Source organism: Sarcophilus harrisii, chromosome 1, assembly GCF_902635505.1.
Source record: "Sarcophilus harrisii chromosome 1, mSarHar1.11, whole genome shotgun sequence".
NCBI classification, from domain to species: Eukaryota; Metazoa; Chordata; class Mammalia; order Dasyuromorphia; family Dasyuridae; genus Sarcophilus; species Sarcophilus harrisii.
Window position 1 is genome coordinate 192,593,490 of NC_045426.1, and position 27,677 is coordinate 192,621,166.

The 27,677-nt window shown below is 35.6% G+C and overlaps 1 protein-coding gene across 1 annotated transcript in view; it reads right to left on the reverse strand.

Annotated features, from left to right (window-relative positions):
* Nucleotides 1–10,520: 10,520 nt before the first annotated feature.
* Nucleotides 10,521–27,677, reverse strand: part of LIX1 (limb and CNS expressed 1) — a 59,811-nt gene continuing 42,654 nt past the window's right edge. The window contains exons 3-6 of the mRNA XM_003759485.3: nucleotides 26,861–27,001; nucleotides 24,381–24,476; nucleotides 14,413–14,490; nucleotides 10,521–11,159 (exon numbers count right to left, since the gene is read on the reverse strand). Coding sequence (XP_003759533.1) covers nucleotides 10,872–11,159; nucleotides 14,413–14,490; nucleotides 24,381–24,476; nucleotides 26,861–27,001 — 603 coding nt within the window. The 3' untranslated portion in view covers nucleotides 10,521–10,871. The remainder of the gene's footprint in view (nucleotides 11,160–14,412; nucleotides 14,491–24,380; nucleotides 24,477–26,860; nucleotides 27,002–27,677) is intronic.

The following is a 27,677-nucleotide window of genomic DNA, read 5'->3' on the forward strand; positions in this document are numbered from 1 at the left end:
AAAGGCAAGACAAAAAGTTATTAGATGCTCTGTTTTTGTGAGGTGAGGGTGGGAGGGAGCAGAGAGGGAGGGAGGGAGAAGGGAGAGAGAGAGAGAGAGAGAGAGAGAGAGAGAGAGAGAGAGAGAGAAGAAGAAGAAGAAGAAGAAAAGGAGGAGGAGGAGGAGGAGGAAGAGGAGGAGGAGGAGGAGGAGGAGGAGGAGGAAGAGAAAGAGGAGGAGGAGGAGGAAGAGGAAGAGGAGGAAGAGAGGAAGGGAGAAAGGGGGGAGGGAAAGAAGGAGGAAAGGAGGGAGGGAGGGAAGGAGAGAACAAAGAGGTTAATTTCCTCATCTATTTTTTGGGGCCAAGATTGGCTAATGCAATCAAATACTTGTCAACTTCACTACTGTGTTCTTATTCTTTACCTTATTGTGGTCACTGATCCCACAAATTTTTTAAGAGCATGCCTAGTAAGTAAAGTGAAACCAACTGCCACATGTAATTCATTCCCATTAATATAAATAAAGTATCTTTTGTTACAAAATATCCTTTGATGCAAAAGAAAACTTATCTAACACATTCTTATATATTACACCAATTTTAAGATTTAGGAATGTGAATGGTATCCAGATTCACTATCTGTTGTCAATAAACATTTAAGGGTAAAGTTACTCCCATATGATAATTTTGTTTTAGTGTTGCACTAGTTCTAAAATAAATATATTATACATTCTATTACTTTTTATGAGATGTCAGTGAGGGATATTTGCTTCTTTCATTTGTCTCCTTGAAACAATAAAATGGATTTTTGGCATTCAGGACAGGGAAACTGTCTATATACATGGAATGAAAACTTAGTTATTTTCACTTGGAATTTAGACAAATGTGTTTTCTAGTATGAATCAAATGACAATTATTTTCATTCTCCACTTCACTTTTTTGTAGAGAAGCATATTTCATGTTTCTTTTTTTAACTGTAAAGATTTTTTTTGTTTCTTTATCTTAACAGCCAAAAAAAGGAGACAAACAGTTCTTGCTCAAACAAACAGTTCAACATTTGAAAACTTTAAGAACAGTATTCAAACAAAGGGTACTTACATTAGATTCTAAGAAAAATCTCTTATAATTTGCTTATTGCTAAAAAAAAAAAAGTAACATTGATCATCATTAAAAAAAAAGACAAAAAGACTAAATAGAAAAGGCTATGACAACTGAGCCTAATAAATAAAGGGTAAATATAAATAATAAAATGAGCCATATATATTTTTTATAAGCATCTATAAAGGTTAGCTCCTTTTTTCCCACCACAGAAAAGAAATACTTCAAACTATTACTTGTTAAATTGGAAGACAAGTTAATGAAAAAAAAAAAACAATTTTCATTTTTAATTGGAATCTTATTTCTGGATGATGTAAAGACATGGCCTTTAAGAAACCCTGAAAATACTTTTATTTATATATAAACAAAGGTCACTTGCATATTCTAAAAGGATTCATCTATTTTTGTGCTTATGAAGTTATTGTTACACATGGAACTGACAATTTTGTTCAAGGTTGTAAATTTAGAACCGAACAGAACATTAAAGCTCATCTCTCTCATTTTATAGATTAGAACACTGATTCTCAGAGCAGTTAACTGAATTGCTCAGTATCACTCCATATTTAACTTGAAGAGCTAAGATTTGAACACAGAACCTCCAACTTTAAATCCAATCAGTTGGTCAACAAACATTGATTCAGTCCCTATTTTGTGCTCATGGACTAATAGAAGTTGTTGTGAGGATGAAACGAGATATTAATAAGCATTTTGCAAACTTGTTCCATAAAAATGCTAGCAAATATTATCACCACCCTTGCTAACAAAATCCATGTGTAAAATGGGAGTATCCAGTTGGATTTCTTTTAAGCAGGTATGAACTCCTTTATTTCTTCCCCTCCCCCATTTTACATCTATTCTATCTAGAAAATCTTCAAATCACAGGTTAGAGAATAACCTATATGCTCCCTACTTCATGAGTCTGGATAACATCTGCAACTTTTCAGTCTCACAGCCTTAATTTTTGCATTTAATCATATCAGCATATGACAGTGCTCCTGGAAGCCATTTCTTTAATCCCTGAGATTCTAGTTTAGGCACATCCCTTTTTACACTTTTCTTTGTAGCTAGTATTTTCTAATTTATCTCTTTGTGCCTCTGGGCTAAATTCAGCTTCCCTACTATGAATAGTCAAAATAATAAGTGGCAGTTATATTGAATTTTAAAATTTAAAAACCACTTTACATACATTATTTCATTTGTACCACAACAACCTTATGAGGTGATTTTTATGGGCACAGTTATCCACATTTTACATTTTAGAAATGAGGTTCATATAGGCTAAATGATTTGACTATGGTCACACAACTGGTAATCTATAGATAAGAATTTTCTTTCTATATACTAAGCCATGGTTTTAGATAGACATTTTGGGATTTGTTCAGTCATTTTTTAGTCATGTTCTACTCTTGGTGGCCCCATTTTTGGGGGGTCTTTTTTAGGGCAAAGATATCAGAGAGATTTGCCATGTCCTACTCCAACTCATTTTACAGATGAAGAAACTGAGGCAAATAGGATTAAGTGACTTGCCCAGGATCACACAGCTAGTAAGTGTCTGAGATCAGATTTGAACTGGATTTGACTCCAAGCACTCTATCCACTGTGCCAAATAGTTGCCCAATGATTGGAATACAGATTAAAAATAGTCTCTCTTCAAGAGGGCATTTATGATGGAAAAACGCACACACATATATATGAATATAAAATAAAGGGGATGGCAGAGAGGACAGACATTAGTATTTGGAAGAATAGATAGGGAAAGATTTATGTAGGAAATGGCATCCCAACTGAGCTTTAGATGGATTTAAGGATTCTGAAAGATCAAAGTGAGAAGATTATAGATTTCAAGGCATGGGGAACAGCCTTTCAAAGGCATGGAGATGGAAAATGGAATGTTGTGAATGAAGAACAGCAAGGGGAAAGTATGTAATAAGACTGGAAACATATTTTGAAGGTAGATGGGGAAAGCCTTTAAATGCATAACAGAGGAATTTGTACTTTATCCTCATGGCAAAAGGGAATCATTGCAGCTTTTTGATCAAGAGAATAAAGTGGTCAGAACTGAACTTCAGACACATCACTTTGAGAACTATGTAAGGGAATTAGAGTAGAGAGACTTGAGCTGATGAGATCAAATAGGAGGTGATTTCCATATGAGGACTGAACTAGAGTGTAAGCTCCCTGAGTGGAGAAAAGGGAATAGACCAACAATTCTTAGCAACTGATTGCATCTGTGATGAGAAACAATGAGGAGTAAAGGATGACTCTGAGGTTGGGAATCTACTGTATTTACATTATGGATCAGACTAGTTGCTTTAAAGTAATTTTGTACTGTTGTGTACTTAATCTATTGAATCACTCTAACCATTATGGTTATAGGAACAGACTTACAATATGGTTATTAAATACTTAGAACACTGGCATTAAGAAATTATGAAATACATTTAAAGCTTCACAAAGAGAATGAGTGACTCATAACATAAAGACATTGAGAATATAAAGAGTTTTGCTATAGATTACTTGACATATTAAATGAGAGACAGAATCTTATCTGTTTTCTATAAATTATCTGTACAAGTATTATTCTAAAATCCCTAGTGAGATAGAAATTTTGGAAACTGGATGATTCTAACTGGGGATGGACTCCTGTGATATCTTGCAAAAGGAGACAAACTGACAAACTTTTTGAAATTTCTAGACAGAGCCAGAAAGTACAGGGATCTCTCAGGGGCTTCCAAAAGTACCCTAATAAAGGAAAACCTGACTTCAACTTATCCTAGCTGATCTTCTAACTTTTGGGCCACAAAAGTGAAATGAAATCATCACTATTCACTGGGACTCAAAGGCAGAAATTAGCAGAAAGCTTGTAAAGAAAGGAGACATAACTAGTCCACTAAGAAAGGGCAGAACTGACTGGTCCATTTAGTGAATCAGAGAACCCAAAGTCCCTACAGTCTGAGCAATCCAAAAGACAAGGCTTTCTTCTTTTTAGATGTGGGCTAGATAGCTGCACATTTATTTGCTGAACTCAAGAGCTGAATTTAGATTTGATTCAGTGGAATATGATGTCTGCAGAAGCTGCACTGGAAATGAGGTCAGTACAAGAGAAAGAAGATCTGTATAGGCCCTGGAAAAAAACGAAACAAAACACTGACTCTGACCTCATTATAAATCATTCATAGGTCCATTCCACTTGGACGCATATAAGTTTATGAAGAAGTGACCCTGAAGTAAGAAAACATAATGTTTTGCTGGATACAGACCACAAGTGAACTTTTTAAGGACTTTGTTAGAATTCGGTGACTATTACCATGAATATGCAATGAACTACGCTGCTATAGGGAACTGACTCAAATTTAAAACAAAAAGAGCCATTTCCCAATTGATAATTGATATTCACATATGATTATTCACCAATATGTGATTCACAGATATGAATAGTCAATTTTCTAAGAAAGAAATAAATGGTATCAATAGATACATGAAAAATGCCTCCAATCATTAATAATTAGACAAATTCAAATTAAAGCACATCTAAGGCTCCATCTCAGGCTTGTCAGATTGGCAAAATTGACCCCCCCACCCAATGAAGATAACAAATGCTAGAGATGTAACAAAAAAAAGATATATTAATATGCTCTTGAGGGAGCTGTGAATTGGTCTAGCCATTTTGGGAAAGCAATTAGGAACCATGTCCTTAAAATTACGAAATTGTGCATGCCTTTGACACAGCAATACCACACTAGATCTAAATGCCAAAGCAGCTCTTGGTGGCAAAGAACTGGAAATCAGGGGGAAATGGCTGAACAAATAATGAACCCAAATTAAAACTGTCATGCTTTTTAAAATGATTAAAGGAACAATTTCAGAGAAACCTGGGAAAACATGTATGAATTAATGCTGAGTGAAGTGAGAAGATCAAGGAGAACAATTTATATACAGTAACAAGAACATTGTAAAGACCAACAACTATGAGACACTCAAGAGCTCTTATCAATGTGATGACTAACTGAATTTAGAAAAACCATAAACATGATAGTATATTTATACTACCCAGTTCCTTATTATAGGCTTAAGGATACAGAAAAAAGATTTTTTTTGGGGGGGGGGTGGAACATAGTCAATGCAGGGATTTATTTTTCTTGATTTTAAATTTTTACCACAAAGGCTGTCCCCCCCCCCCCAATAAAGTAGAAGTGTGAGGGAAAGAAGATTGATTTTTGTTCATTGAAAAAATAAAATTTAATGTCAAATTGCTATTACTAAACCACTTGATGAGTTCACTTATTAGACATACTACATTATGTGTTATATTTATGCATATATTTTATATATATATATATTTGATGTAAATACACACATGTATATCAAAAGCAATTTGAATTCAGATTTTCCTGACTTCAGGGCTTGTGCTCTATCCACTGTACCACTTAGCTGCCTTCAAAAGCAATTTGACTTAAGCTTCAGAAGCTGTATTGAAAATGTTTGAATGAAAAAAGTGAACAAGTTTTTCAAAACTTGATAAATTGCTTTATGCATGTATTAGTATTACTCTATTAAAACCTAGGCAAGGATTCTTTTTTTCTTTTAATGTTTTTTAATATAATAGCTTTTTATTTTCAAAATATATGCAGTTTTTAACATTCATCCTTGCAAAGCCTTGTGTTCCAAATTTTTCTCCCTCCCTTCCCCCTACCTTTCCCCTAGACAGCAAGAATCTAATATATGTTAAACATGTGCAATTCTTCTATACAAGTTTCCATACTTAACATGCAAAGCAATGTCTTGAGAATTATCCTGTTCCAAGAGCTTGGTCACCAAATGCTTACCAAAAACCTGAGGCATTTGCCAGTCAAAGACTTAATGACAGTGAAAATTGTTATCCCATAAACAAGCTGGAATTCTTGACCTTAAAGTGGACTGTCACTGAGAAGTTAAAGACTGTATAGAATTAAATTTTGTGTATGAGCTGACAATAATTAGCTAACATATGGTGACCTGTGTCAAGGGGGATAATTCCCTTGCTGGAAATGGATAACAGTATTAGCCACTAAGAGCTGAGGATATGTTATCAGTTGGGAAAGATTAATGTAGATGTAGATAGTTAATCCGGATTAATGTGGACAGATGGTTTGTACAGTAGGTTATGTAAGAATGAAACTCATATTTGTGATATTCAGAGATGTGGACCATAGACAAATAAAGGTTCAGTAAAAGTTTGGGGACTTCTATCAGACTGTATCATTGGCATATATTAATTTTGTTATATTGAACCAATCCCTTTTGTTCTAGTTCTTTTTTAGATAACTGTTAGTGAGAACAGATACATGACAGACTGCAATAAATAATACAAAGAGAGTGATGGTGTGACTCAAGCTTTGTCCTCTGGAGGATACTGTATAGTATCTTCCAGACAATAATAGAAGTTGGAGCTGAGTAATTGAGTGATGTAGTTTCTTCCCCACTGCTCTCAAGAAGCAGTTGGTGTTACAGAGATAACTAGCCTGTGCTTTCCATGTCACTTAGTTGTCCAACTGAGCCTTAATGACTGGAATCCTGGGTGCTTGTAGACATCATGTACTTTTGATTCTAGAATCCTCGCTTTTCTACAGTTATGTCATTACCTTGTTCTACATATTGAATTTCTATTTCCTTTTAGGTTTCATGGTGAGCATTCAAAAAAGATCATCATAAAGATTTATGAATGCAAATGGGAGACATGCTGAGTATTCCCAAAGCACCTATTACCACCTGATACTGCATACTTGGAAAGAATAAGCACCTGCAAACCATCAGGATTCAGGTGCATTAACTTTTTGTCTTTGAAGAGATATAGTAAAAGCCTCAATCACTTTTAGTGATGATTAGCCATTTAACCCAGCATGCTCACAAATACCCAACCAAGAACCGGAGAACTTCTGTAATTAGTAAGTTCTTCTGAAAGAAGCGTTTTTTGGTATATGGTTTCCCTGCCAAGATTGTTTCTGACCGGGGTAGAGACTTAGAGAATGAACTACTTAGCAAGCATGGACCTTGGCAGAAAATTTTAAATCTAGAACCACACATGAGAGCAATAGCTCTCAGGAAATCCCATAGCCCAAGGGTTCCAACTGAACACAATTGCACATGCTAAGGACCCTGTGGCTTAAGCAGAAATCTGAGTGGAGTCACATATGGCATCTCTCCTCCATGCATATAATGCTACCTGGAATAAAGCCACATGCTTTAATCTTATGCCTGCTGATGTTTGAGGGAAAGCCATGTTTAAACTATGCTTTGAAGTTTCAAAATATGCAGCAACTTAGACTGCATATATTTCTGAAGTTGCCCTGAAAAGGGCCTCCCTTCTGGTTATGGCATCAGCTCAGAAAACTTCTGATAGAAACAACTGGTCACATGCTGTCTATATCATTGTCGTAATTTTAGTTATAGAGTTTGCAAAGAAATCAAGGTGTATAAGGAAGACGGTTTGTTATGGGCTAATGGAAAATCATTCCATATGAAATAGTTCAGTAGACAACTTGTCTGTGGGTAAAATAGACCCCCCAAAGTGGTCAGGATCTCCAAAGGCAATATATTGTTTACTGAAGAACTAAGACGTTCCATGGAGCAGGTCAGAAGTAGAAATGGAAAATATGAAAGATTCCACTCAGCTTTTGTAGAGAACTTGATGGTGGTTCAGAAGATAATGATTCATAGGAGGAAGAAGTTGGGTTTTGGTACCCACTAGAAAGTCAGGGAATTTCCTAAAAACGCTTCATTCTGCATCTGCTGCTCTGCCTGGTTTCATCTTCACGTAACAAGAAGTCCCTCCAGGTTAACCTTTATCGCTTTATCACCTCTAGTCTTATCATCATGCTGCTTACTCAAACCTTAACTGATGTCTCTCCTCTAAATGGAGATTGGGAGGGTGGGATAACTAACTCTTCCCAGCAAGCACTGCCTTTGTAGAAGGCAACAACTGGACTTTTGAGCTCACTCCACTCTGCATCCACTGCTTTGCCTGATGTAACTCCAAGCAATAAGACTCCAGGGACCCCGGTCTCTCTCTCTACTCCCCTAGTATTCTGCCTTCTTTTATGTGTTGTCTTCTCCCATTAGATTGCAAGCTCTCTTAGGACAGGGCCTTTCTTTTTTTATTAATTGTATTCCCATAACTAAGCACAGTGCCTGGCACATAATAGTTACTTAATAAATGTTTATTGGATTGGTTTAGCCCGGTCTTATGGAGATCTTGCTTTTAGATATGGAGAGAAGACTGAACCCAGAATCAGCTTCTTTCCAATCTAAATAAACCAATTGTAGAAGACTCTGGGAAATAAGAGACCCCACATAGAAGATTCTGACAGTCCAGGCTACAATTCAGAATTAGTAACACAGGTCAGTTAGTCTAGGAATGTTGGTAGCCTTCCACAAGCTAGGTTTTAGTCTGTGTATGAGAAGATCTATGGTGTCCATCCTTGATATTGGTCCTGGACCCCCCATAAGTTCTAGAAGTCATGTTAGAAATGTCAGGCACAAAACTTACTTATGATACTTCAAGAAATAAGAGAGAGAAAGACAGAGACAGAAACAGAGACAGAGAGACAGAGACAGACAAACAGAAAGAGACAGAGACAGACAGACTGAGAGTGATTCAGATAGAGGCAGAGATAGGTGGACAGAGACAGAAAGATAGAGATAGAGAAGCAGAGGGGGACAAAGAGACAGAGAAGTAGAGGGAGACAGAGAGTCAAAAGGAGACAGAAACGGAAAGACAGAAAGAGACAGATAACTGAGACAAAAACAGAGACAGAAAGAAGCAGAGACAGAGAGGGAAAGAGAAAGAGAAAGGAAGAAGCAGAAGGAGAGAGAAATAGAAACAGAGGCAGAAAGAGAGAAATAGAAACAGAGGGAGGGAGGGAAGGAAGGGCGGAAGAGAGGAAGAGAGAGAGAGAGAGAGAGAGAGAGAGAGAGAGAGTGAGTGTCAAAGGGAGGCAGAAACAGAGACACAGAGGGACAGAGACAGAAACAGACAGAGACACAGAGACAAAGATAGAGACAGAGAGAGGCAGAGGGAACTGGAAAGAGACAAAGAGAATAGAGACAGAGTGACAAAGAGAGACAGAGAGAACATATCTGTTGGAATTCAGAATCAAGCTTAATAGGAGTACAGAAATGACATAACCAGAAGATATCAGTGGCATTGCAACACTGTACACTTGTGTTGCCTCCACTCAAGCTCCTTAGCCAACTGTGTACATTTGAGTTCCTGAGCATATATATCCTAATCATGGGTGTTTCTAACCTGTCATTCTCAATAAGTATTCCCTATGTGTCTACTCTGTCGGAAAACATGATTGCTTCAAAGCATGTGCATTTATGGGAGAAAGTGCCTTATGTTTATGGCCAAAGTTTTTTATTGATACTTTTCACAATTTTCTGTTTAATCAAATGCCTTTGCTTTGAAGCAATCATATTTTCTGACAGACCATTAGAAGCAAACAAATCAGTAGAGATTTATGTGCTGTGACTTTGAGTGTTTTCTGACTCAGAGAGTACCTTGAAGAAAGAGAAAACTGAAGCTGAGACTTCAGCTCAATAAACAAGATTAAGTGATTTGGCTGATGTGATTTGAATTCAGGACTAAATCCAATATCCTTCCTACTATACTTCTTTACCTCTCTAATCCTTTTAGAAAAATAAAAATAATTTGTATTACAAAATGAAAATAAAATTGCTTAAACTAAAGACTTTTTGCTTATTAAATTATGGCCTCTCCTTGCTGTATATTGAGGGGAGACATTAGAGTAGAAGACTAAGACTTGAAATTAGAAACCTTAGTTTGAATCCTGCCTTAGATACTTACTAGCTTAAGTCATTTAACCTTTATTTGCCCCATTTTCCGCTTTGCAAAGTTGAGATAATAAGAGCTCTTAACTTCCAAGGATGTTTTGAGGATCAAATGAGATATTCACATAATACTCTGCAACGCTTAAAATACCATACAAATGCTAGCTATTATTATTTTCATTGGAAAAAATATACAAGTTGTGCATTTAATTCAATTTTCTTTATTTGTTGAATGCATGTTGCATGATGTGTCACTAGCTAATTATTCTTTGGGGAACTCTATAACCAAATATTTTGTGAAGTTTATCAATAGAATCCTCTAGAGTTAAGTTCTTAGCTATAATGTAGCTTATCAAACTCTGTCAGATTTAGTAGATCTTGAGTAACATATTCTGTAGGGTTTCAATGATTCGTGAAAAATATCTTTCAAATACGTGTCTTCTCTTTCCTTATTTATGAGACAATGAGGTGGAATGGAAAGTAGATAGACTTAGATTTGAATCCTTCCTCTGGAACTTGGTAATTCTGTGACTTTCCAAGATCACAAGATTCTGTGATTTTGGAAAATCTCTTAATCTGTCTCAGCCCTAGTTTACTAATCTGTAAGAAAGGGATGACAGGTTTATTGTGAAGTACAAATGAGAAAATATATGCAAAGCATTTATCTTTTTCCTTCCCCTTCTTCCCAATTTAGACTTAAGCTAATGGAAGTAAAATAATTCCTGTATTGGTTGGGAGATTGAATTAGATGATCCCTGAGGTCCTTTTTATCTCTAAGGTTCCATGATGTGTGATGGGGTTGGAGTCAGGTTGGGATAGGGTGCAAGTGAAATAAAACTTCAATTAGCAGCTACATTTCCCTAAAACCATAACTGGAAATGACCAATTTACAGGGTCCATCAGAATACCAAAAGAATTAGCTTTTTCTAGTTCAGTATTGATGAGTCCATTGGAGTTCTCTTTTCAGTTAGTGGTAGCCACATAAAGCAGCCAGACTCATCTGATCATCACTTGGAGAAGAGGTATTTTGGTCGCTGTAGAGCTGAGCTAAAGCTAAGCTCAATATTTCTTTCTTTTCTTTGTAAAATCGAAGCTCTTGTCCAGCTCTTCTGGCTTCTTCCAACTCCCTCAGGGCCATCTGCAGCTCTTGAGAGACAATTCCTGGTGAATCTTGTTCCTTCATAATCCAGTCAAGGGCCATGTGACTCCTCATCCTTTCATCCAAGGAATACTGGGAATAGTAAGAAATCACCTCCTGTGATTCAAGAAACAAAACCAGAGCAAAAAGAGTAGAAATCAATATATGCCTACTATTTGTGCTTCCCTTCCTCCTTCCATTTTCCTCTCCTATCTTCCCTGTCTCAACCCAGAAAAGATGCTTCTCATTGTGCTTATATTAATGAGGCTTATTTGGCTTAGCAAGTGCCTGGCACATAGTAGCAAGGCTCAATGATAATAATAGCCTGATAAGTTTATGGACTGACTGACTAAAGGTGGGAGCAGGGAGATCTCAGCACAAGAATGAAGTATCAGAAAGCTAAAAGGTGCAAGTTACTAAATAATTTTTATCATTAGAAGAGGGAGAGTAATAATGGCTCACTTCCTAGAAAGTAGTAATAATGAAAAGTAGTGACAATATGTTATGGCATGTAAACATAAATACAATAATACAAGTCTTATAATATGAAAGATATGGAGTCAACAAGAGTTGAAGCTCTGTAGGATGATTTCAGAAAAAAAAAACCTGAAAATACTCACATAAACTGATGTTAAGTGAAGTGAGTAGAACCAAGAGAACATTGTACATAGTAATAAGAAGATTATGTGATGATCAGTTCTGATTCGGCTTTTTTCAACAATGAGGTGATTCAAGGTAATTCCAATAGACTTGTGATGGAGAGAGCCATCTGCATCCAGAAAGAGGACTATGGAGACTGACTGGATCAAAGCATAATATTTTCATCTTTTTTAAAAAATTGGTTTTTTCCTTGTTTTTTTCCCCATGATTTTTTCTCTTTTGATCTGATTTTTCTTATGCAGTATGACAAATAAGGAAACATGTTTAGAAAAATTATACATGTTTTACCTATATTGGATTGCTTGTTGTCTTGGGGAAGGGAGGAGAGAGGGAGAACAATTTGAAGCACAAGATTTTGGAATATTGAATGTTGAAAACTATCTTTTCAAGAATTTGGAAAAACAAAATACTATTTTAAAAAAAGAGTTGAAGCTCTGCCTCAATCACATCCTCAACTCTATGACCATGGACAAGTATAATACTAACTATAAGCCTGAACTGTGATCTGTATCCAAGGAGGAGTTTCCATACTAGGAATTCCCTAAACAGAAGAAATCATATGTATGGAAAAAAATTATAACATATTCATGCTTAAAGAATTTCTTTTGGAAAGATTTGAATGTTGGTTCCCACCTGACATCTCTTTTATGTAGGAATTGTCAATAATACCTTTTAACAGACTATGTAGTTTTTATAAGTAAAACTGATGGTGTAGGCTGAATGACTTGTTTATTTTTATTTCTACAGACACATGGTATTTATTTACAACTTTAACAAAATTAAAAACAATCATGGAATTGTGTTTACAGTAAGTCTAATGCATTTCAAAGTGCTTTTATGAAATCAAAGGGAAGAAGAAAAAGCTTTTGTAAATTATTTACTTCTTTCCCTTCTTTGATAGAGTATTAAGATTTTTAAAGCAAACAGCACATACAAATATTAGATATAAAGTAAATTTCCATTGTTAAATCTTTATCATTTTTACTTGCCTCTGATGCCAGATGTTTCACATAAAGTAAAATTTAAAATGCCCCCAAAGAAAAAAAATAAACTTGCAGTCTTGCTGTCCTAAAAATACCAATGATCTTTCAGTTGCCAAATCTACTGGCCTTTTCTCAATCCTCATCTTTCTTGACCTTCCTTTAGCCCCTGACAATGTCAATCACTCTCTTCTCTTTGAAACTTTTTTCTCTAAGTTTTTGTGACACTACTTTTCAGCCTTTTTTTCTTATTATTAGCAAGCAAACCCATTAATTTCAGGGCAGTGAAAGGGAAAGTGTCCCCCAGATTTGTACTGAGTCCTCTTTTCTTCTTCATTTAATGATTTCATTTGATGATCTTATCAAAACCCATGGATTTAACTATCTGTATGATTATGATTCTTAGATAAACTTATCTGAATATAACCTTTCCTTAACATCCAGAATTGTATTTCCAATTGCTTATTGGACATCTCAAACTGAATGTCTTATTGGTACCTTAAACCTCAACATATCAAAAATTGAGCTTATTATCTTCCCCTCAAACTCTCCCCTCTTTCTACCTTCTATATTATTGTCAAAAGCACCACTATCTTTATAATGTAGGTATCATTCTCAACTCTTTACTCTCTGTCATTGCCACCCATATCCAATTTGTTGCCAAGTCTTGTCAATTTTGCCTTCATGACTTCTTTCATGTAGATATCTTTCTTTCCTATGATTCTGCTATTTCCCTGATACAGGGATATATCAGTTCCTTCCTGGACTATTGCAGTACCCCATTGGTTGGATTCGCAGTTCAAGTCTCTCTCTACTTCAGTCCATCCTCCACTCACCTGTCAAAGTGATCTTCCTAAAGAGTAGTTTTAACAATATTATTTCCTTTTCTGTTCTTCATGCTATTCAATAAACTCCATTGATTCCTTATCAGCTCCAGGATTAAAGAAATTAATCTCACAATCCTTTCATCTCCTTCTGATCTGTCCAGACTCCTTATCTCTTACCTCTTCTTCTCATGCTTTGTAATTCAGTGACATTGTCCTCTTTGCTACTCTTAAAAATAAAATACATCAACTCCCAACTCTAGGCAGCTGTGCTCCATGCCTGGAATGGTCTTCCTTTCATTTTTTGTCCTGTCTTCCTTCAAGTCACACATGGCTAAAATCATACTTTCTACAAGAAACCTTCCTGATCCCATAATTCTAATGCCTTCCCTCTACTGGTAATCTCTTATTTATCTTGTACATGTCATATTTGCACATAGTTGTCTGCATACTGTCTCCTCCATTAGACTGTGAGCATCTTGAGAGTGGGTACTGATATTTAACTTTCTTTGTATTTCCACTGCTTAGCACAGAACCTGGCACATAGATGTTTAATAAATGTTTGTTGACTATTTGAATATGAGAATGGTGAAAAACAAATTTAGTAAACTGAGGAAGAAAATAACTAAATGCATAATTAGAATTTTTGTCTTTCTATGTAGTGTCAAAGGGGGCAAAGGATGGTTATAAGAATGAGCAGTACAAAGGGGCTAGAGATTTTAAGGAAAATCTAGGGAGATTACTTGTCTTCTCTATTATAGAAGGAATAGTTATTCAGATATGGATTGCTACTGCCACTATATCTTTGTGAGAATGGCCCTTTCCTGGGAAAATGCACAGTTCATCACTTTAGCTCATGCCAAGCCAGCTAACTCTACCCACTTTCTTTAGGTGGGCACATCTTACCTGTCGGGAACACTTGGTTTCCCGAAGGGCTTTCAGGCTTCCATTCCAGTGCAGTAGCTGGAAAACAATCATCAGCTCCTGCAGAGACAGAACTCTATGTTACTGATGCATTTTTGAGAAGTATGAATAAAAGGAAGAGATTCTCCAACCAGGTGGTGGTGAAGTTTGAGAATACTCTTTCTTCAATTCCCTGGAAGTCTCAGTAGTGTAAGGAGCATGAAGCTATCAAAAAACAAAACAAAACAAAACCACCCCCCTCCCAAATAAACAAAGAACTCCAACCCACAATACTCACCCCAAAGGCCTCGCACTCCTGAAATGTGCAACCCAGCATAGCATATTTATAGTTGTAGCAATAGCAGAATTCTCAATAAGTTTCAAAGGAAGTCATACAAGTAAATTCAACCAGGAAACTATAGTTCTTATTGAAATACTGCTTCACCCTTGTCTGATTGTGAAATATTGCTCTCAGACTGAAAGCCACAATCCAACAGGGACAGATATATTTATGTACTTCTTAAAGGTTTGTGAAGCACTTTCTCCACAATATTTTCCATAAGAGAGGTAGTACAAGTATTGAAAACAAGAATGTAAGACAATGAGGCAACAGTTCATTAAATGCTACACTTGAGCTCAGGGAGAACTAGGTTCAAATTCAGTGGCAGACATTTAGAATCTGTGATCTTGGACATATCATTCCACTTACTCTCAATTTCCCATTAGCAACTTTGCTTGGTTTGGGTTCCAGGAACATGATGCCCCCATCTAGAATAAATTGACTTGCCTGAAATCTCATATGAGTCAATTCAGTTTTGGACATTCAACAACTTCTTAATTCCTACCCCATCTGATTGGTAGGCTGAAGGGTGGAGAATCAAACTTCTCCCAAAGGTTTGTTTTGTTTTTTTTTTTCTAATAGAGGGCTGGAATAAACATTTTTGCTAATTTTCCACCAGCTCGGTTTGGTTTGAACTTCAGAAACATCCCCCATCCCCCATCCCTACATCTTCCCCTCTTGTGTATATCTGCCTTCATTAGATTATAAACTCTTTGAGGAGAGAGACTTTCTTTTTTTGTTTGCATTTTCAGCACTTAGCACAGTGTCTAGCACTAAGTAGGTGCTTAATAAATGTTTATTGAATTGAGGCTCAGAAAGCCTCTTTCTGAGCCTTAGTTTTCTCATCTGTAAAATGGGGATAAAATAGCATTTAATTTATAGAGATGTTTTGAAGATCAAATGCATAGAAAGTATTTCATAAATCTTAACATACTATATAAACGCAAACCCCCATTTTATGGGTGAACATAAAAAAAAAAGAAAGGTTAAATAAATTTCATTTTTGGAAGAGAGACTTTAAAAAGGCTTTTAAACTATCAAACAAAACATATTTTTTAATAGACAACAAGCAATAACTACAGTGGAATCTTGGCTAGATTTTTTAGTCAATTATATGTTTAAAAAGAGGCAAGCTGCTAAAGTATGTAATTAGCAGAAGCATACCTGTTCCTTGCTGTCAATAAATATATAGATTACATATTATGTGTGTATGATACATAGATATAAATATATAGATGTTGTTATTCAGTTGTTTAAATTGCGTCTGACTCTTTTTGACTGTTTTTGGGGGTTTCTTGGTAAGGTTACCAGAATAATTTGCCATTTCCTTCTGTAGATCATTTTATAGATGAGAAAACTAAGGCAAAAAGGATTAAATGCCCCAGATTAAATGTTCTGTGTAGAGGCCAATCTTCCTGACTCCAAGTTTAGCACTCTATCTAATATGCCACTTAGGTGCCCCATATACAGATTTTTCTCATAAGAATATTATAAAACTGGGAAAATAGGCATGTATTGATAGTTATTAACACCCCTTTGGTCACCTTGAGGCAATAATAAAGTCTGAGATTGCAATTTACCACCCATTCCTAATCTTTTAATATCACTTCTTCTTTGAGGATCAATCCCATGAAAAATCTGTCACCACCAGCATAGATTTCCTCTTTTTTTCCTTGCCAGTGCCATTTCCTCTTCCTCATGCAGCAAGTACATTAAGGACTCTGATGTTAGTACCAAATGCTGTGGATCCTCCATAATTAATGAAGAAATAGTTTACTTTAAAGAAAATGATAGATTTCTCTCCCCCCCCTCCCATTTTGGATGTTTGTTGTCACCTTCCTATTTTATTCTTTATAATTCTTTAAATAACATTGGCTGGGGGTGGGGTAGAGTGGGCCTGGCGAAAAGATGGTAGAGTAGAGTAACCCAACTGATTTGTCCCAACATTTTTCTGCAAAGAACTTTAAAATAACAAATCAAATTCTAGAGTGATAGTCAACAAAACATTGAGGTGAGACTTTTTTTTCAAACCAAGATAACTTAGGAGATCAGAAAAATAGACCCGTGACATTAGGGTGGGGGACAGTTTGGAACAACATGGCAATAGTAGTGGTATTGACTTGGTCCATGAAGACAGCTCCAAAATTAGCAGCACCTCAGAAGTGGCTGCAATAGTGGCAGCAGATGCTTGAGAAGCTCTCCGCCCAGAGATGGTTAGGGTATTGGACCATTAGTCAGAAAGATATTACAGTTAACCTTTTGCTGGCACATGTCATAAGACAAGGGCTTTCTTTAGCAACTCCAATGCCCATACACAGTTCTGGTCTCAGTTCCAAGGAAGAAAGATGTGTTAGTGCTTGCATTTTCAAGGGAATACGCATCCTTCCCAGGCAAAAATCATAGCACAGACCAGGAAGAGCTAGGACCACACCCCTCTCTATATTATACTACTTTGAAAATACTGAAAACTCATACTAGCTCTGAAAATGGGAGCAGGAAAAAAGTTTGAAGTTTGGGACACTGCCTCCCCACACCTAGATGAGCAAAATCTAACTTGAACAAAGTTCAAAGTCAAGAAACATGATCTCAGCAAAAAGAGCTGAAGGCTTTCAGCCCCCTCTTGGTCTACTCCCTCATTATCTATTCATCAATCAGAGTTGATCTTTTTCTTTCAGGGCACCCATGTTTTTTAAGTATTCAATGATCTCCATAGTTTGTTTTTTGTTACCGAGAAAGATCACTGGCCATCAATTTATTATTCATAATAAATTAATTATTTATTACTCAAAGGGAAAAAAAGAAATAGATTGGTAAAATGAATGAACAAAGAAAAAAGAATCTGATCATAAGAATCTATTATGGTGATGAGGAAGATCAGAACACAAACTCAGAAAAAGACAATGTAAAAAAAAGGTGTAAGCCTTTTTGCTAATTGCTAAAATTTGCTAAAATGCTAATTGAACATAAACCCAACAAAAATTCTTAAAATAGCAAAAGAAAGGAAAAAAATGAGAGAGGAAAACTTGAGAAAAGAAATGAGAGTGAAGCAGGAGAATTATAGAAAAAGAATTAATGGCATGGCAAAAGAGGCACAAAAAATAGTGAAAAAAATGATACCTTACAAAACAGAATTGACCAAATGGTAAAATAAAATAAGGTGCAGATGCTCACTGAATAAAAATAATTTTTTTCAAATTTAGAATTGAGCAAGTAGAAAATAATCATACTATGAGACATCAAAAAAAAATACAACAAAGTCAAAAAAAAGAAAAAATAGAAGAAAATGTTGAATATGTCATTGAGGGAAAACTGATCTGGAAAAAGATTGAAGAGAGCTAATTTAAGAATTATTGGTCTACCTGAAAAGTATGATAAAAAAAAAAGGTCACAGATATCATATTACAAGAAATTGTAATGAAAAACTAACCTCCAATATTTTGTAACTGGAGGGTAAAATAGGAATTAAAAAGCCCTACCAATCACCACCTGGAAAAGATCTCAAAACGAAAGGTGCCAAAAATATTATAGACAAATCCCCACACTCCCAAGTTTTGTCAAGGAGAAAAATATTGCAAACAGCCAGAAAGAAAAAAATTCAAATATCATGGAATTAAAATTAAGATCATATAAAATGTGGCAGTTTTCACATTAAAAGAGTGGAAGATTTAAAATATGATACTGCAGAAGGCAAAGGAGCTAGAATTTCAACCAAGAATAACCTTCCCAGTGAAATTTAACTATGATCTTTTGTTAAGGGTGGGGAGAGTGGGTGTGAGTATGGACATTTAATGAAATAGAAGACTTTCAAATATTCCTGATGAAAAGACTAGAACTGAAGAGACAATTTAGCATTCAACACAAGATTCAAAAAAGCATAAAAAAGCAAATATAAAAGAATTTACATTCCTATAAAGCAAGATGATGTAAGTAATTCCTAAGAACTGAAGCATTATTAGGGCAGTTAAAAGAAGATTACTTGGACAGAGGGTATAGGTACAAGTTAGTTATTAGGGAGTTGACCTCAGAAAAAATATATGAAGGAGAGAGAGGGATTCATTAGAGGGAAGGGAGAGGCAGAGGAAGAATGGAGAAAATTATCTATATAAGAGACATACAGGGAAAAGTTTTTCCAGTGGAGGGGGAGAATGGAAAAAATTATCTATTTAAAAGAGATATACAAGGAAGAGTTTTTCCAGTGCAGGGGAAAATGGGGGAGGGGGAGGATAGCAAGCAATATTTAAATCTTATTCCCATTGAAATTGATTAAAAGAGGAAAAAATGTATATACACAGTCCATTGGATATAGAAATTTGTCTTATCCAATGGAGAAGTAAGAGATCAAGGGGAAAAGAGAAAGGGAGAGATAATAAATAGAAGGATGTGTTAAAGTAGGAAGTGGTCCAATACAAAACAAACTTTGGAGGGGGCAAAAGGTAAAAATAGAGAAAGAGAAGAAGAAACAAAAGAAAATAAGTTGAAGGTTAGTAATCATAACCATGAATAAGATGAGCTCACCCATGAAATTGAAGCAGATAGCATAATGGATTAAAAACAACATGTTGTTTACAAAGAACCCACTTGAAACAGAAAGAAACAGAGAGTTAAAATAAGGGATTGAATAGAATCTCTTATGCTTCAACTGAGGTTAAAAAAAAAAAAGCAGGATAACAATCATAATCTCAGACAATGCTAAAACAAAGATAAACTTAATTAAAAGAGATAATCAGGAAAGCTACATTTTGCTAAAAGTTAACATAAAAGCTGAAGTAATATCAGCATTTAACTTTTAGGCACCAAATGGTAGAGTATCCAAATTCTTAAAGGAAAAGTTAAATGAGTTATATAAAGAAATAGTAAATAAAACTATAGTACTGGGGAATCTTAACTCTCCACTTTCACAACTAGTTAAATTTAACAAAAATAAATAAGAAAGAAGTTAAGGAGATGAATAGAATTTTAGAAAACTTAGATAAGATAGACTTCTGAAGACAATTGAATGGGAAAGAAATAATTATATCTTTTCCTCAGATGTACATGTTTCTTCATAGAAATAATGGTACTTGAGAGATTCAACTAAACTAATTGAAACAATTACCAACTTTAGCAAAGTTGCAGATATAAAATAAACCCACAAAATTATCAGCATTTCTATATTTTATCAATAAAATACAGCAAGAAGAGATAGAAGAAGAAATTCCACTTAAAATAACTGCAAACAACATAAAATACCTGGTAGTCTGCCTGCCAAGACAACCCAGGAATTATATGAAAACAATTACAAGACATTTTTTACACAAATAAAGATGGATCTAAACAACTAGAGGAACATTAATTGTTCATGATTAGGCCAAGGTAATATATTAAAAATGAAAATTCTACCCAAATTACTTTACTCATTCAATGCCATACCAATGAAATTACCATTAAACTATTTTATAGAGTTAGGAAAAATAAAAACAGAATTCATCTGGAAGAACAAAAGGTCAAGAATATCAAGGGAATGAATGAAAAAACTGTGAAAGAAGGAAGACTGACAGAACCAGATTTCAAATTGTATTGTACAGATCAGGTTCTAGGGAAGAGTATGGTTTTCATGTGAAATTTCACGTGAAATTTAGGTTATTGATTGGTTAATAGTTATAAGTTATAGTTAATCATTGGAAATATTACAAATGGATCAGATTCATTTAGATTTGATTGTATAGGTCTCAGTGGTAGAGTTTATAAGTTTATACTCCTCACTCTTTTGTGCTACAACCTTGACTTAATACCTCAGAAAGAAGGAGAGAGAGAGAAGGAAGATGAATTAACTAGTTAGAAGTTGTTTTTTCCTAGTACTGGATTCTTTGATACTGAGTGATACTTGACGTGGGAATTTCTGGAGAATGTTGACCAAATCTGTGTTTTCTGCATAGCAATGGATTCTAAAGATCCCCTCTTTTGAGTAAGCATGAATAAGTAAAAAGAAAAAAAAAACCCACCCTTACTTTGCTATATAGACTGATCACATCCTTAGTTTAGCTCCTATCATTGGACTTTATGTAATCAACTATAGCTGCTCTGCCTGCTAGGTGTATCTTGGCTACTGAGTCATTGACCTCCTTTTATTGGCAATTGCTAGCTTTGCTAATAAATACATTATCCTTGAAACTTTGTGCCTCAGTTTCTTTATTGCAGATTTTTATAGTAACAGTGCAGCCGCCTCAGTATGTATGTGTATGTCTTCTGGGAAGAGGCCAAAATATAGGGTGATACAAATCTCAGAAGGATTGTATAGGACTATAGGAGGGTAAGAGAGCAGATTGTCAAAGATTTGTCCCAAAGGTCACCTTAAACCTAGGCCCCTTCTACAGGAAACTGAAGAGTTATTTGAAGGATTAATGTTTCTTTACCAGTTTGTGCATTCTTGTGAGCACAGTATTATCTTCTGCATTTTTGTGGGGTAACAAATATTTTCCTATTGCTACCTTAAGTGCATATGTAGGATATAGAATCAAAATATCCACATTTAAGGAGAGTTAGCTTGAGCCAAATGTTACAAATTTTTCCTACAGTAACTCCAGATAAGAATAATGAAACAAAGAAAGAAAATTGTATCCTCTGTCCTTAGAGTCAGACCTGAACCACTTGAGCCTTCTTTGGGGAATCGGCAGAATCCTAGGTTACATCTTGGTGCCTGTGTTCTATTCCTCTCAGCAAAATGTAAATCTCATGAGAGTAAGAAGATAGTTATGAATTTTTTCATTTTATCTTTATATTTCCAATGCCTAGTACCATGCTTTTAACAGAGGAGAAACCTATTAAATGTTTTTTTCAAATTGTGCTTTTAGAAATTTGTCCTCTTTCTGAAAAAACACTGTCACTGGGAAAAGAAACACACAGAGTGACTGTCAAGTGTGGTGTCTGCTCTACTTCAAGGAATTTTCTATGTAGCACACTATTTGCATGCTAGACCAAACTAGAAACTGATCTTCTGAATTTCTTCTAGGGAATTGATTTATTTTTAAAGAAAGAATGTAGATCAGGCTCTGGGTCTTCCCTTTAGGGGAAAAAAGAGCTGTGGTCCTCACCATACCAGATTTCCTAGTTCACTCTGTCATTCATTCAACTTAAAGAGCAGAAAACAACTGGACTATGTCAGAACAGAGCTTCCTGTTGTTGTGTCCCATTAGCAACGCTGTTTGGCTTTCCAGATGCCTTTTGGGGAGATAATGCACGTACTGCTCCCTCAAATGTCTCTGAAAGGCCTGAGCTGGCTCTGCACTTCATCAGCAATAAGAAAAAACAAACATTGTAAATTGATAACTTGGAAAACAGGTGGGCATCATCTCCCCACCCAAGAGAACAGATTTAAGAGGAAATTTGTTTATGGCATGAGGTTTTTTAAAGGTGACCTGGGTAGTTTAGCAAGATATAAACAAACAGTCCTTTATGGAATTGTATTAGTTCTCAAGGACTAACCAGCTGCAGATTCAAGTTAAAGATGGCACCTGGCTGACTGTAATCTGACCTTGAAGAGACTTTTTGTCTAGCTTCCCCTTTCCCCGACAAATCATGCCTGGAATCTTCTTCACAACAAACCTACTCCTTCCCCAAAAAACTGTTTTCTACATTTACATAATCCTGAAGCTATGCAGTCATCTCACATTTCACTTTCCAAACTGGAAAATGGATCTCCTTGGTGTCTCCAAAGCAGTCAGAAAACACCAGCCTTGTATTTTATCCTGTGTGATTCATATGAGCTTGTTTTTCTGATGTGTTGTGACCATTAGGGATATTGAGTTGTGGTTCCTGTTGCAGAAACATCTCGTTTTGGGTGGGAGTCACATGTATATCCAGGGTGATTTCATGTCTAACCCAGGCTAAAAAGTCCTGGTTTCCAAGCATACAAACATATCTGATGAAAAGGAAGAATGGAAAGGACTTTCAGGAGTTTAGATCTATTCTATCAGGATGGGTCTTCTCCCTCCTGCATCCACCAACATCTGGTTTTGAAAATTTGGGAAGCATTTGTTCAATATAGCTCACATAATTACTTAATATTTATGGACAGTATACTACACATACACCTGGAGCATACAGAAAATACACAATCCTTTATTGACCAATAAAAGTTTTAATAAAGAAAAGAATGAACAGACCCTTTCCTGACTTGTAGCACAGGATAGAATTCTACAAGTTTGTTCTGTTCATCCCCCTGCTTTTAGTGGAATTAACTCAACCACCTTAGGCAAAGTCAAAATAATTCCTGATTTTCACTGAATAGCAACAAAAACACATACAAGCTGCTATTTCCAGAAGCCTGAAATGCAACATAGCAACAAAAGTATGGTGTCTCTTTGATTTTACATTGTCAGAAAACTTGACCTGTGGTTAGTTTTGTCTTTTGTTAACTCCTTGGATTATAAATCTAGTACTGGGTTTCCCCAGATTTCTTGGGGTGAGGCATTAGACCCTAAGAAAGTGAGCTCCTTACTAGAAGTAGAAAGGCAGTGGGATCTACTGAAAATTCTTCTGTATTCAGAGTCAGAAGCCCTGGGTTCTGATCTTGAATTTGTCTCAAACTAGCCAAGTGACTGTGGATCAATCATGTTCACTCTCAATCTTGATTTATAAAATAAAGATAATAATTTTGGCATTACCTAGTTGACAGGATTGTGGTCAAGATCAAAAGGAAATAATGTATGTTAAGTATTTACCAAGCTCTAAAAAACAATAAAAATATCAACTGTTGATTTTTGTATTGGTTTTTTTAAAAATAAGATATGTTATTTTATTGATGTAGGGAACTTCCAGTAAGGAAATTCCCTCTACCAATACAGATGAGCTACTAATTTATCATTGTAAGGAGTTGTCTGGGGCACTGAACTATCAAATAACTTGCCCCAAATCACCTACCTAGCCATTAAGAGTCAGAAGCAGGACTTGACTTCTGGTCTTTCTGACTCTGAAACTAGCTCTCTATCAAGTACCTTATGTTGCCTCTCTACACATACACACACTTCTGAGCTTGGACATTGAAGCTCCACAAACACATACATAGTGGACTCATCCTTGGCAGTGAACAGAAAACTACCAGAGAACCAACTGGCAGAGACTATATTCTACTTGAGACCAGTAGGAAGCAGTAACAGCAGGTATATAACATGATGACATGATGCCAGAAGATATGGATGCCCCACAGTTTGGAACTATGAATTGTCCCCTATACATATAACTCCCGGTCACATGCTCCATGTTATGTGTTCCTCTCCATATATGTTACCTTGCCACATATTCTGTAGAGGTATTTACTCTTCCCACTGATAACATGGTTTGGTTTTTCGTTTTTTCTTAATAAGGAAATGTTTAATTACTAATTTTCCTATTATATTTCATTAAATATCTACTTTGAACTAATTGTGACCTCTGGTTAAATAATAAAAGTAAGTGTATTGGTGGGGACTCATGACACAGTTCATTTGTAGACAGATAAATAGAGATAGAGATAAAAATAGAGATATTGACCCATAAAATACTTGGAGCCTGGAGTACTTTGCCTGAAGGAATCCACATGTAAGTGTGTGTGAAGGGATATGGGGTGGAAGGAGAGGGGGGAGACATACATAAATAAATAGAAGAAAATTAATACCTGAAATTCCAACATAGTTTTCCCCATGTTTGACTCCAGCATATAGTGATAGGCTCCTATGCTGGTACTTGGGTCATCAGCATCATTTATAGTGCCCTTGGAGAAAAGCATTAGAAGAAAAGATTACTTGCGGATTTTTGTTCCACGAGTTCTCCTTCACCATGTCTTATGACAATATCCTCAGAGAAATAAAATAGGCTTGACAATAAGCTACCCCAAAACTAGTTCAGTGATTGATTTTGGATAAGGTAAGATTCTTAAACTGTCTCAGAATGGAAAAGTTTTTTAAATAAGTTTTTCATCATAATGAAACTCAATTTAACGGTTGTTCTATACAGTTGAGAAAGTACTGTGTTTGCAGACCTTGGTTCAAATGAGATAATATTTGTAAAGCATATAGCACAATATATGGCACATAAAAAGTGATGAATAAATGCTTGTTCCTTTCCCTTCCCCCTTCCTTTATATTATGTCTTTAATGCTTGCTACTTGATTGAGTAATCCAATCTCCTTGAGCCTCAGTTTTCTTTTCTGTAAAACAGGAAACTTAGATTAGCTGACCCCTGAAGTCCTTTCTAGTTTTAGACCTGTAAGTTCTAGAATAATAGAAATCAGTTACAAATTGATTTTTTATTTATATAGGCTTCTCTCTCATTCCATTTTTATATGTTGCCTTCTGTCTTCTTCACTGTCTTCCAAAATAATCTTTTAAATCATAGCAGTTTCCTAAGCACTAATAGGAGAAAGCATGAACTTGATCTATAAAGAATTCTGTGGCCACAAGAATCACTCATACTTTACCCTCACGATTTGTGAGTGAGGCTTTCTATAACTCTTCTCTTTGGCATAGATGGGGATCTTGGCTCGTATTTCCTTCATGCTTGGATTATTTAAGTCTCGGGAAACTAGGTAGATGGGTAAAGGGTAGAAACTGAATTCCTTCAAATATAGTTGGGAGGGAAACAAGCTTTGAAAAGGCCTGTGGGCTAAATGGATCTAGTAAGAATTAGGTCCTTTAATAAAGACCATCCAGTAGTGAATGGTCAGGAATTCCTCTGAAGGTGAGCAATAGCAGCTTTGTGGGACTGAACAAACAAAGCAGACTACACCAGGGTAGCAGCAAATTCATAGCTTTTGAATGCAATAACATTAATGTACTGCTACTGAAATATTTATGCTGGCTTTTAAATATCCCAGAGGAAATATGCCCAGAGATCTGCAAAGCTTATACTTTTTTACTTTAAATTTTTTCATTAAAAAATGATAAATTACCTTTACATTAAGAAATTCCCTAACATCCTTACCACCCTGGGGGTAAATTTCACACCTAAAGAAACCAAGATTTCATCTCCCTAACTTGGTGTCTCAAAAATATTCATGTGAAATTCACAAGACTTAGCAATAAAAGCTTTCTTTCATCCAAAGTCAGATATAGAAGTCTCCCAAACATCTCTTTGCTGGCACAAGTACTCTCCTGCCCTTTGATCTTTTATAAGTGATAAGAGCAGTTTGATCAAAACAGCATAGGCTAAGATAACTCTAGAAATAGTTTAACTTCATGCTACACATATAAAACAGAAATTTCTTTCAGTATAACAGAATCATTTTAGTTAGCCTAAGGCCAAGGTGGAGATTGCTTAATCCAACTCCCTCATTTTACAGATAAAGAAATTGAGAATCAGAGAAACTAAGCACCCAAATTTGATCTGACATCTTCTGATTCCATATCTAGAGCTCTGGTGAAGGACTAGGGTATTGAAAGGAAAAGAGGTGTGTGAATGATCATCAATAGACAATACTCCAAAAGTCAGATTTATTTTCAATTTTGGAATGAAGTCAAATACCAATCATGTGTTATATGCATGTGCATGCACACACACACAATTTTTTTGTATCTGTCCCTGATTTCATCTCTTTTTAGTATTGTGGCAGGAAAATATTCCCAGGAAAAATATCTCCAGGTAAAATAATTCACTCCCTGATCACTGAGATGTTTCCATATAAATCAATGGACAGAAATTTTGAAAATCTTTTGAAACATGTGAGCTTGATCCCTTGGCATAAGAAAGGAATAAATACTTCAGATTTAGGAGGTATATTTATTATTTCAGGTCACTAGCTTATTTTAAAGTTTAGCATATTGAAGAAACCATTAACAAAATGGGTCTTATAGCCTTAGACGAATTAGCACCCCTCTAAACATTTAAAGAATTAGTTAGCTTCTCACAGGGCTGTGATTAAGGGATAAAAAACTATCAACCTTAAATTAAAGACTGAGAAATTGTCTCTGAGAGGTGAACTGTTTTCCCCTGAGATAAGAGCTGGCACTTAATTAGCCCAGTATATTTTTTTCCTTATCAAATTTCAGTGAAATAAGAAAGATCAACTGCATGTGGATCTTAAAAAAAAAAAAATCTGATGATCCCCAAACAACCATTTTCACTGCTGTCAACTTCTCACCCCTTGTAGGGAGCACTTACGCTGGTGGAGGCGATGGCTTCTTGAACACTTTCTATGATGAACTCCTTAGTGATCCTGCGAGAAGGTAATTCATTGAAGAGGGAATTGATCAAGGCCACTTTGGCTGCATCCCTTCTGGCCTCTGCTCTGCTAAGGCAGCACTGAATGATTTGTAGGAAAAGGAACAGGAAAAAGGAGTTATCAAGGCCAACAATGTGCTTATCCATCTGCTTTTTGGGGGGTGGACTATTCTTACATATGGGGCAATTAGGTGACATAGTGAATAGAGTGCTGGTCCAGGATTTAGGAAGTCCTAAATTCAAATCTGATTATTTAACTAGCTGTGTAATTCTGGGCAAGTCATCTAATCCTCTTTCCTCAGTTTCCTCATCTGTAAAATAATCTGGAGAAGAAAAGGACAAACCATTCTATTATCTTTATCAAGAAAACTCCAAATGAGAGAGTAGGATATGATCAAAACAACTCAACAACAACAAAATTCTTACATGTGTTTTCACCATTTCTCTAGAAATGGTCCTCAATTTTCTTTTAATTTCTAAACTAATTTTCTATTAGTTTCTATTAGTTAGAATATGTTTTGCTTCATGTCTATGGTTCCCTCTAATCTATAACAATTTCACTAGCTGTAGAATTTTTTAAAAATAGACACAGTACTTTCCCCTTAATACTTTCTTCTCTCTAGGTTTTCGTGACACTGCTCTCTTTTCTTCTTTTTTATTTCACTTGGTGATCTCAACAGCTCCAATGGATTCAATTATCATTTCTATTTTTATGATGCTCAAATCTACTTGTTTAATCCTACTGATTACCAGTTTT